Source organism: Tursiops truncatus, chromosome 12, assembly GCF_011762595.2.
Source record: "Tursiops truncatus isolate mTurTru1 chromosome 12, mTurTru1.mat.Y, whole genome shotgun sequence".
NCBI classification, from domain to species: domain Eukaryota; kingdom Metazoa; phylum Chordata; class Mammalia; order Artiodactyla; family Delphinidae; genus Tursiops; species Tursiops truncatus.
This window is the reverse complement of record NC_047045.1, coordinates 13,619,019-13,631,123: the sequence shown is the minus strand read 5'-3', so window position 1 is coordinate 13,631,123 and position 12,105 is coordinate 13,619,019. Positions and strand designations below refer to the sequence as shown.

The window sequence follows — 12,105 nt, the reverse complement described above, 5'->3', positions numbered from 1 at the left end:
ATTTTGGAAGAGTTTGAGAAGGATAGGTGTTAGCTCTTCTCTAAATGTTTGATAGAATTCGCCTGTGAAGCCATCTGGTCCTGGGCTTTAGTTTGTTGGAAGGTTTTTAATCACAGTTTCAATTTCAGTGCTTGTGATTGGTCTGTTCATATTTTCTTTTTCTTCCTGGTTCAGTCTCAGAAGGTTCTGCTTTCCTAAGAATTTGTCCATTTCTTCCAGGTTGTCCATTTTATTGGCATAGAGTTGCTTGCAGTAATCTCTCATGATCTTTTGTATTTCTGCAGTGTCAGTTGTTACTTCTTCTTTTTCATTTCTAATTCTATTGATTTGAGTCTTCTCCCTTTTTTTCTTGATGAGTCTGGCTAATGGTTTATCTATTTTGTTTATCTTCTCAAAGAACCAGCTTTTATTTTTATTGATCTTTGCTATCGTTTCCTTCATTTCTTTTTCATTTATTTCTGATTTTCATGATTTCTTTCCTTCTGCTAACTTTGGGGTTTTTTTGTTCTTCTTTCTCTAATTACTTTAGGTGCAAGGTTAGGTTGTTTATTCGAGATGTTTCCTGTTTCTTAAGTGGGCTTGTATTGCTATAAACTTCCCTCTTAGAACTGCTTTTGCTGCATCCCATAGGTTTTGGGTCGACATGTCTCCATTTTCATTTGTTTCTAGGTATTTTTTGATTTCCTCTTTGATTTCTTCAGTGATCACTTCGTTATTAAGTAGTGTATTGTTTAGCCTCCATGTGTTTGTATTTTTTACAGATCTTTTCCTGTAATTAAAATCTAGTCTCATAGCATTGTGGTCGGAAAAGATACTTGATACAATTTCAATTTTCTTAAATTTACCAAGGCTTGATTTGTGACCCAAGATATGATCTATCCTGGAGAATGTTCCATTAGCACTTGAGAAAAATGTGTATTCTGTTGTTTTTCGATGGAATGTCCTATAAATATCAATTCAGTCCATCTTGTTTAATGTATCATTTAAAGCTTGTGTTTCCTAATTTAATTTCATTTTTGACCATCTGTCCATGGGTGAAAGTGGGGTGTTAAAGTCCCCTACTATGAATGTGTTACTGTCCATTTCCCCTTTTATGGCTGTTAGTATTTGCCTTATGTATTGAGGTGCTCCTATGTTGGGTGCATAAATATTTACAATTGTTATATCTTCTTCTTGGAATGATCCCTTGATCATTATGTAGTGTCCTTCTTTGTCTCTTCTAATAGTCTTTATTTTGAAGTCTATTTTGTGTGATATGAGAATTGCTACTCCAGCTTTCTTTTGGTTTCCATTTGCATGGAGTATTTTTTCCATCCCCTTACTTTCAGCCTGTATGTGTCTCTAGGTCTGAAGTGGGTCACTTGTAGACAGCATATATATGGGTCTTGCTTTTGTATCCATTCAGCCAATATGTGTCTATTGGTGGGTGCATTTAATCCATTTACATTTAAGGTAATTATCGATATGTATGTTCCTATTCCCATTTTCTTAATTGTTTTGGGTTCGTTATTGTAGGTCTTTTCCTTCTCTTGGGTTTCTTGCCTAGAGAAGTTCCTTTAGCATTTGTTGTAAAGCTGGTTTGGTGGTGCTGAACTCTCTCAGCTTTTGCTTGTCTGTAAAGGTTTTAATTTCTCCTTCAAATCTGAATGAGATCCTTGCTGGGTAGAGTAATCTTGTTTGCAGGTTTTTCTCCTTCATCACTTTAAATATGTCCTGACAGTCCCTTCTGGCTTGCAGAGTTTCTGCTGAAGTACCAGCTGTTAACCTTATGGGGATTCCCTTGTGTGTTATTAGTTGTTTTTCCGTGCTGCTTTTAATATGTTTTCTTTGTATTTAATTTTTGAACAGTTTGATTAATATGTGTCTTGGTGTGTTTCTCCTTGGATTTATCCTGTATGGGACTCTCTGTGCTTCCTGGACTTGATTAACTATTTCCTTACTGTATTAGGGAAGTTTTCAACTATAATCTCTTCAAATATTTTCTCAGTTCCTTTCTTTTTGTCTTCTTCTTCTGGAACCCCTATAATTCGAATGTTGGTGCGTTTAATGTTGTCCCACAGGTCTCTGAGACTGTCCTCAGTTCTTTTCATTCTTTTCTTCTTTATTCTGCTCTGCAGTAGTTATATCCACTATTTTATCTTCCAGGTCACTTATCTGTTCTTCTGCCTCAGTTATTCTGCTATTGATCCCATCTAGAGTATTTTTCATTTCATTTATTGTGTTCATCGTTGCTTATTTCATCTTTAGTTCTTCTAGGTCCTTGTTAAATGTTTCTTGCATTTTGTCTATTCTATTTCCAAGATTTTGGATCATCTTTACTATCATTATTCTGAATTCTTTTTCAGGTAGACTGCCTATTTCCTCTACAGTTGTTAGGTCTGGTGGGTTTTTATCTTGCTCCTTCATCTGCGGTGTGTTTTAATGTCTTCTCATTTTGCTTATCTTACTGTGTTTGGGGTTTCCTTTTTGCAGGCTGCAGGTTCATAGTTCCCGTTGTTTTTGGTGTCTATCCCCAGTGGCTAAAGTTGGTTCAGTGGGTTGTGTAGGTTTCCTGGTGGAGGGGACTAGTGCCTGTGTTCTGGTGGATGAGGCTGGATCTTGTCTTTCTGGTGGGCAGGTCCACGTCTGGTGGTGTGTTTTGGGGTGTCTGTGGACTTATGATTTTAGGCAGCCTCTCTGTTAATGGGTGGGGTTGTGTTCCTGTCTTGCTAGTTGTTTGGCATAGTGTGTCAGCTTGCTGGTCATTGAGTGAAGCTGGGTGCTGGTGTTGAGATGGAGATCTCTGGGAGATTTTCACCATTTGATATTATGTGGAGCTGGGAGGTCTCTTGTGGACCAGTGTCCTGAACTTGGCTCTCCCACCTCAGAGGCACAGCACTGACTCCTGGGTGCAGCACCAAGAGCCTTGCATCTACACGGCTCAGAATAAAAGGGAGAATAAGTTGGAAGAAATGAAAAGGAAAGAAAAGAAAAGAAAGAAAGAAGATAGAAGAAAATAAAGTAAGATTAAATAAAAAATAATTATTAAGAAAAAAAAATTTTTGAAAGAAAAAAAGAAAGAAAGGAAGAAAAAAAACCAGACGGATAGAACCCTAGGACAAATGGTGGAAGCAAAGCTATACAGACAAAATCTCACACACAGAAGCATACACATACAAACTCACAAAAAGAGGAAAAGGGGAAAAAATCATAAATCTTGCTCTCAAACTCCACCTCCTCAATTTGGGATGATTCGTTGTCTATTCATGTATTCCACAGATGCAGGGTACATCAAGTTGATTGTGGAGCTTTAATCCAATGCTTCTGAGGCTGCTGGGAGAGATTTCCCTTTCTCTTATTTGTTTACACAGCTCCGGGGGCTCAGCTTGGATTTGGCCCCGCCTCTGCGTGTAGGTCGCCGGAGGGCATCTGTTCTTCGCTCAGACACGTCAGGGTTAAAGTAGCCGCTGATTCGGGGGCTCTGTCTCACTCAGGCCGGAGGGAGGGAGGGGTACGGAGTGCGGAGCGAGCCTGCGGCGGCAGAGACCGGCATGACATTGCACCAGCCTGAGGCCTGCCGTGCGATCTCCCGGGGAAGTTGTCCGTGTATCCCGGGACCCTGGCAGTGGTGGGCTGCACAGGCTCCCGGGAGGGGAGGTGTGGACAGTGACCTGTGCTCGCACACAGGCTTCTTGGTGGTAGCAGCAGCAGCCTTAGTGTTTCATGCCCGTCTCTGGGGTCCACGCTTTTAGCCGCATCTCGCACCCATCTTTGGAGCTCGTTTAAGCGGCACTCTGAATCCCCTCTCCTCGTGCACCAGGAAACAAAAAGGCAAGAAAAAGTCTCTTGCCTGTTCGGCAGATCCAGACTTTTCCTGGACTCCTGGCTAGCCATGGTGCACTAGCCCCCTGCAGGCTGTATTCACGCCACCAACCCCAGTCCTCTCCCTGCGCTCCGACCGAAGCCCGAGCCTCAGCTCCCAGCCCCACCCGCCCCAGCGGGTGAGCAGACAAGCCTCTCGGGCTGGTGAGTGCTGGTTGGCACGGATCCTCTGTGCGGGAATCTCTCCGCTTTGCCCTCCGCACCCCTGTTGCTGTTGTCTCCTCTGCGGCTCTGAAGGCCCCCCGTCCGCCACCCGCAGTCTCCGCTCACGAAGGGGCTTCCTAGTGTGTGGAAACCTTTCCTCCTTCGTGGCTCCCTCCCACTGGTGCAGGTCCCGTCCCTATTCTTTTGTCTCTGTTCTTTCTTTTTTCTTTTGCCCTACCCAGGTACGTGGGGGGTTTCTTGCATTTTTGGAAGTCTGAGGTCTTCTGCCAGTGTTCAGTAGGTGTCCTGTAGGAGTTGTTCCACGTGTAGATGTATTTCTGGTGTATCTGTGGGGAGGAAGGTGATCTCTGCCTCTTACTCTTCTCCCATCTTCCCCTCGTCCTAGTAGTTGATTCTTTTTTTTTTTTTTTTTTTGGTGGTACGCGGGCCTCTCACTGCTGTGGCCTCTCCCGTTGCGGAGCACAGGCTCTGGACGTGCAGCCTCAGCGGCCATGGCTTATGGGCCCAGCTGCTCCGCGGCATGTGGGATCTTCCCAGACTGGGGCCCAAACTCGTGTCCCCTGCATCGGCAGGCGGACTCTTAACCACTACGCCACCAGGGAAGCCCAGTAGTTGATTCTTAAAACAACTTAGAGCACTTTCATATTAAATGAAAGACAAATAAGAGGCCAACATCATTTCCTATGTGTCAATCATATTCCACTCAAGGTGGAGGGTACTTCCCTGTCTCTTTCCTCTGGGCTTGACCCTTTGAAGTAACTCGGCCCAGGCATGTGGGCAGGAGTAACAGTGTGTGATTTCTCAGCCGAGCCCTTTTGCTCTCGCCCAGGGTAAGCACATGTGGAAGAGAACAAAGCCCAATCTATAAAATGGAACCTTGCCCAGTGGGAGCTGCCAATGCAGGAGAGTTTTCCAGCAGAGCCCAGATGAACTGACCCTGTAGCAACCTACAGATAGCTGAGAAGAAACACTTATTGCTGTATACCACTAAGATTTTGTGGTTCTTTGTTACATAATACATTTTGTTTCAGTATTATAAAAAAGGCTTTATCTTTTCTAGTGATAGAAAGCTAGAAATAACTCCACAAATGTGTGTCAGATAATGATACAATTTTATATAAATTGTTTTTTAATACCAATGACATTCAGAAATGGTAATTAACTTATATACAATATCACATACAATTAATAAAGCAAATTTGTATTTTTTGTGCCTTAAATTGCACTATAGGAAAGTAAATAATGTGTTCTCATTAAGTTAGTTGTTTATGATTTTAATAATTGAATGAAAGTCAATGAAATTGTGTGACTGGAAAATTCAACGAATATGTTCATAAGTATAAATATACTTTCAATAAATATAAAGTATATTTCTAGACAGATGTTAGACTTAATTACACATAAAAACTACATTTTAACAACAGGAATATTTTATATAATCAACAGAATCGAAACAAACAATTTGTTGAAAACCAAACATTTTTAGCAACTAGTACTTTCAAAAGGACTTGACAAATATGTTGATTATGTGAAATTAAAGGCCATTAGGTTTACAAATGTTAAGAACTTTTCTCCTTCTACATTGAGTCCCCTCTAAGAGAACAGAAAATTATATAAGTGAAACTATTTAAGAAAGAAAAGTTAAAAAAAAATCTTATTGGGCTTCCCTGGTGGCGCAGTGGTTGAGAGTCCGCCTGCCAATGTGGGGGACACGGGTTCGTGCCCTGGTCCGGGAAGATCCCACGTGCTGTGGAGCGGCTGGGCCCGTGAGCCATGGCCGCTGAGCCTGCGCGTCCAGAGCCTGTGCTCTGGCAACGGGAGAGGCCACAACAGTGAGAGGCCCGCGTACTGCAAAAAAAAAAAATCTCATTTATAACCACTTATTTTAAATGCTCTGTTGATAAAGTAACAAAACATAAGATCTCGTCTGTTACCTTTTAGCATCTATTACATGAAAATCTTTTAAAATCTCATTTTTTAATAAAAGACAATTAATGGTCCATTTTAGAGAATAACAGAGCTAGACTCTATTGAGTAACATATTGTAAGGTATCGTTCCGTAAGAATAAGGAGGGCATTCTCAACTGAAACTGGCTGATTTTAGTATAGAAATATGACTAATAATCTTTTATACACAATTTAAGACTATTAAATTGAATTAATGATTATATTTAGAGATGCATTTAAAATGCTCATTTAAAAACATTCTTGAAAATCTGTTAAGCACAAGATCTTCAATAATTTCAACTTTAGTATGCTTCTGATATTTGGTAAATTGCTAAGGAAGTGAGTTATTTTCAACAGTTCCTGTCTCTACTGAGTTCAAGAGAGTGCCCAGTCTCCATAAATAAAAAGTAAATAAAGGAAATGCATCAGAGAGTTGCAAAATAGTTTCATCATGCTTCTGAAGAAATTTCTTGATTTCTTGGTCCTCATGCCCCATTTTTGAAGCGTTGCCTTCTTCGGTTTCCTTCTGAAGAAGTTGTTCCAGAACGCAGAAAACAGAGAAAATATTTTCATAGCGTGTCACGTCGTAACTGGCTTGCACCTACAGATAAACAACAAACTAATGAGAACCTACTGTATAGCACAGGGAACTCTACTCAGTGCTCTGCAGTGACCTAAATGAGAAGGAAATCCAAAAAAGAGGGGATATATGTATATGTATAGCTGATTCACTTTGCTTTACAGTATAAACTAATACAATGTTGCACAATACTGTAAAGCAACTGTACTCCAATTTAAAAAAAAAAAACTCCTTTAAAAAAATATTGTTTGTAGCTCAGATCAGCAAAAGCCAAATAAAGAGATCAAATTTTTGAACAAAAAGTAAAATACTTGGCTTATTTAACACCTTCTATCTTCCCGTTCCTCTGATTGGAGTGGGGGGAGAGAGATCAAAAGAGAACATTTCCTCTTCCAATCTTGGTGAATGACTTTTTCTTCTCATGGTTTGCAAAGTTCTGAATCCTTTCTCTACGGTGCTGCTATAATTCGTTACTGAGATGAATCTGCGAATACTCGGCAGAGAGTCTAACACACAACAAATCTTGTGTGTTGAATTCCATGTTTCACCAAAGACTTCCAATACTCCTGTCAATGATAACAAAAGGCTCTTTGGCGGTAGGATTTTAGGAACATGTTTCGAAGTGTAACTCAGTCCTAAAGCAGTTAGGGTTATGACCTGTAAGCGACTAGATGTGATCTCATCCTGAGACTACACAAACTGGGGAAAAGGAGGATTAGATTGTGTGGAATCAGATAGATGGTCATGAGAAGAAATGCAGATGTTTCTTGTAGAAACTATCTGGCCTAGATGGCTGAAAGTGAGAAAAATCAAAGCAAGGCCTAAAAAGTGCACAGTGGAAAGCAGAACATGAGGGGATACAGGAAGCATGTAAAGATATAAACTGGCTTTATCATTTGCTTATTAAGAAATATGTTGGAAACATTCCAACAAATTTATCCACTGTAATAACACATAAATGAAGAAACATTCTGTTAGAGCCCAGAGGAATTATCTTCAACAAGGTTGTCTGATAAAAGAATAAAACATATACAGATAACTGATACTTTCATTTTCTTGACTGAGGTATAACTGACATTATATTAGTTTCATGTATACAATGTAATGATTCAATATTTGTATATGCTGCAAAATGATCATCAAAATAAGTCCATTTAAAATCCATCAGTCTACATAGTTACAAAATTTTTCTTGTGATATTTTAAGATTGACTCTCCTAGCCACTTTCAAACATGCAATACAGTATTATTAACTATAGTCATCACGTTGTATATTACATCCCCATGATTTATTCATTTTGTAATGAAATCTATACCTTGTGACTCCCTTCACCCATTTTGCCCCCTACCCTCACCTCAGGTAACCCCCAATCTGTTTTCCATATCCAGGAGCTTAGTTGTTTGTTTTTCGGTTTCACATATAAAAGAGATCACACAGAAATTATCTTTTACTATTTGACTTATCTCACTTAGCATAATGCCTCAAGGTCCATCCACATGTTGCAAATGGAATGACTTCATTCTTTTTTACAGCTGAATAATAGTCCATTTTACATACATATATATGTGTGTGTGTGTGTGTATATATGTATATATATACCCCACCTTTTCTTTATTCATCCATCGACAACATTTAGGTTGTTTCCATGTCTTGGCTATTTGGCTGTTGTAAATAATGCTGCAATGGACACAGGGGTGCAGAGCATATATCTTTTCTAATTAGTGTTTCAAATTACTTAATACGAAGAGAAGTGGAACTGTGGGATCAGACAGTAGTTCTATTTTTAATTTTTTTTTAACATCTTTATTGGGGTATAATTGCTTTACAATGGTGTGTTACTTTCTGCTTTATAACAAAGTGAATCAGTCATACATAAACATATGTTCCCATATGTCTTCCCTCTTGCGTCTCCCTCCCTCCCACCCTCCCTATCCCACCCCTCCAGGCTGTCACAAAGCACCGAGCCAATATCCCTGTGCCATGCAGCTGCTTCCCACTAGCTATCTACCTTACTACGTTTGTTAGTGTGTATATGTCCATGACTCTCTCTTGCCCTGTCACAGCTCACCCTTCCCCCTCCCCATAACCTCAAGTCCATTCTCTAGGAGGACTGTGTCTTTATTCCTGCCTTACCCCTAGGTTCTTCATGACATTTTTTTTCCCTTAAATTCCATATATATGTGTTAGCATACAGTATTTGTCCTTTTCTTTCTGACTTACTTCACTCTGTATGACAGACTCTAGGTCTATCCACCTCATTACAAATAGCTCAATTTCGTTTCTTTTTATGGCTGAGTAATATTCCATTGTATATATGTGCCACATCTTCCTTATCCATTCATGCGATGATGGGCACTTAGGTTGTTTCCATCTCCGGGCTATTGTAAATAGAGCTGCAATGAACATTTTGGTACAGGACTCTTTTTGAATTATGGTTTTCTCAGGGTATATGCCCAGTAGTGGGATTGCTGGGTCATATGGTAGTTCTATTTGTAGTTTTTTAAGGAACCTCCATACTGTTCTCCATAGTGGCTGAACCAATTCACATTCCCACCAGCAGTGCAAGAGGGTTCCCTTTTCTCCACACCCTCTCCAGCATTTATTGTTTGTAGATTTTTTGATGATGGCCATTCTGACTGGTGTGAGATGATATCTCATTGTAGATTTGATTTGCATTTCTCTAATGATTAATGATGTTGAGCATTCTTTCATGTGTTTGTTGGCAGTCTGTATATCTTCTTTGGAGAAATGTCTATTTAGGTCTTCTGCCCATTTTTGGATTGGGTTGTTTGTTTTTTTGTTATTGAGCTGCATGAGCTGCTTGTAAATTTTGGAGATTAATCCTTTGTCAGTTGCTTCATTTGCAAATATTTTCTCCCATTCTGAGGGTTGTCTTTTGGTCTTGTTTATGGTTTCCTTTGCTGTGCAAAAGCTTTGAAGTTTCATTAGGTCCCATTTGTTTATTTTTGTTTCTATTTCCATTACTCTAGGAGGTGGGTCAGAAAGGATCTTTCTGTGATGTATGTCATAGAGTGTTCTGCCTATGTTTTCCTCTAACAGTTTGATAGTTTCTGGCCTTACATTTAGGTCTTTAATCCATTTTGAGCTTATTTTTGTGTATGGTGTTAGGGAGTGATCTAATCTCATACTTTTACATGCACCTGTCCAGTTTTCCCAGCACCACTTATTGAAGAGACTGTCCTTTCTCCACTGTACATTCCTGCCACCTTTATCAAAGATAAGGTGTCCATATGTGCGTGGGTTTATCTCTGGGCTTTCTATCCTGTTCCATTGATCCATCTTTCTTTTTTTGTGCCAGTACCATACCGTCTTGATAACTGTAGCTTTGTAGTATAGTCTGAAGTCAGGGAGCCTGATTCCTCCAGTTCCTTTTTTCGTTCTCAAGATTGCTTTGGCTTTTCGGGGTCTTTTGTGTTTCCATACAAATTGCAAATTTTTTTGTTCTAGTTCTGTGAAAAATGCCAGTGGTAGTTTCATAGGGATTGCATTGAATCTGTAGATTGCTTTGGGTAGTAGAGTCATTTTCACAATGTGGATTCTTCCAATCCAAGAACATGGTATATCTCTCCATCTATTTGTATCATCTTTAATTTCTTTCATCAGTGTCTTATAATTTTCTGCATACAGGTCTTTTGTCTCCTTAGGTAGGTTTATTCCTAGATATTTTTTTCGTTTTGTTGCAATGGTAAATGGGAGTGTTTTCTTCATTTCACTTTCAGATTTTTCATCATTAGTGTATTTAAGGGATTTCTGTGCATTAATTTTGTATCCTGCAGATTTACCAAATTCATTGATTAGCTGTAGTAGTTTTCTGGTAGCATCTTTAGGATTCTCTATGTATAGTATCATGTCATCTGCAAATAGTGACAGCTTTACTTCTTTTCCAATTTGGATTCCTTTTATTTCCTTTTCTTCTCTGATTGCTGTGGCTAAAACTTCCAAAACTATATTGAATAAGAGTGGTGAGAGTGGGCAACCTTGTCTTGTTCCTGATCTTAGTGGAAATGGTTTCAGTGTTTCACCATTGAGGATGATGTTGGCTGTGGGTTTGTCATATATGGCCTTTATTATGTTGAGGAAAGTTCCTTCTATGCCTACTTCCTGCAGGGTTTTTATCATAAATGGGCGTTGAATTTTGTCAAAAGCTTTCTCTGCATCTATTGAGATGATCATATGGTTTTTCTCCTTCAATTTGTTAATATGGTTTATCACATTGATAGATTTGCATATATTGAAGAATCCTGCATTCCTGGAATAAACCCCACTTGGTCATGGTGTATGATCCTTTTAATGTGCTGTTGGATTCTGTTTGCTAGTATTTTGTTGAGGATTTTTGCATCTGTGTTCATCAGTGATATTGGCCTGTAGTTTTCTGACTTTGTGACATCCTTGTCTGGTTTTGGTATCAAGGTGATGGTGGCCTTGTAGAATGAATTTGGGAGTGTTCCTCCCTCTGCTGTAATTTTGGAAGAGTTTGAGAAGGATAGGTGTTAGCTCTTCTCTAAATGTTTGATAGAAATCGCCTGTGAAGCCATCTGGTCCTGGGCTTTTGTTTGTTGGAAGATTTTTAATCACAGTTTCAATTTCAGTGCTTGTGATTGGTCTGTTCATATTTTCTGTTTCTTCCTGATTCAGTCTTGGCAGGTTGTGCATTTCTAAGAATTTGTCCATTTCTTCCAGGTTGTCCATTTTATTGGCATAGAGTTGCTTGTAGTAATCTCTCATGATCTTTTGTATTTCTGCAGTGTCAGTTGTTACCTCTCCTTTTTCATTTCTAATTCTATTGATTTGAGTCTTCTCCCTTTTTTTCTTGATGAGTCTGGCTAGTGGTTTATCTATTTTGTTTATCTTCTCAAAGAACCAGCTTTTAGTTTTATTGATCTTTGCTATTGTTTCTTTCATTTCTTTTTCATTTATTTCTGATCTGATTTTTGTGATTTCTTTCCTTCTGGTAGCTTTGAGGTTTTTTGGTTCTTCTTTCTCTAATTGCTTGAGGTGCAAGGTTAGGTTGTTTATTCGAGATGTTTCCTGCTTCTTAAGGTGGGCTTGTATTGCTATAAACTTCCCCCTTAGAACTGCTTTTGCTGCATCCCATAGGTTTTGGGTCGTCGTGTCTCCATTGTCATTTGTTTCTAGGTATTTTTTGATTTCCTCTTTGATTTCTTCAGTGATCACTTCATTATTAAGTAGTGTATTGTTTAGCCTCCATGTGTTTGTATTTTTTACAGATCTTTTCCTGTAATTGATATCTAGTCTCATGGCGTTGTGATCAGAAAAGATACTTGATACAATTTCAATTTTCTTAAATTTACCAAGGCTTGATTTGTGACCCAAGATATGATCTATCCTGGAGAATGTTCCATGAGCACTTGAGAAAAATGTGTATTCTGTTGTTTTTGGATGGAGTGTCCTATAAATATCAATTAAGTCCATCTTGTTTAATGTATCATTTAAAGCTTGTGTTTCCTTATTTATTTTCATTTTGGATGATCTGTCCATGGGTGAAAGTGGGGTGTTTAAGTCCCCTACTA

The 12,105-nt window shown here is 39.1% G+C and overlaps 1 protein-coding gene across 3 annotated transcripts in view; it reads right to left on the bottom strand.

The window, feature by feature from the left end:
- Nucleotides 1–5,112: 5,112 nt before the first annotated feature.
- MEI4 (meiotic double-stranded break formation protein 4) overlaps nt 5,113–12,105 on the bottom strand; it is a 177,141-nt gene continuing 170,148 nt past the window's right edge. The window contains exon 4 of one of the 3 annotated variants that reach the window (XM_073789374.1): nt 5,113–6,574. In XM_073789374.1, coding sequence (XP_073645475.1) covers nt 6,305–6,574 — 270 coding nt within the window. In that variant the 3' untranslated portion in view covers nt 5,113–6,304. The remainder of the gene's footprint in view (nt 6,575–12,105) is intronic. The other 2 variants (XM_073789373.1, XM_073789375.1) reach the window with 2 other exon arrangements.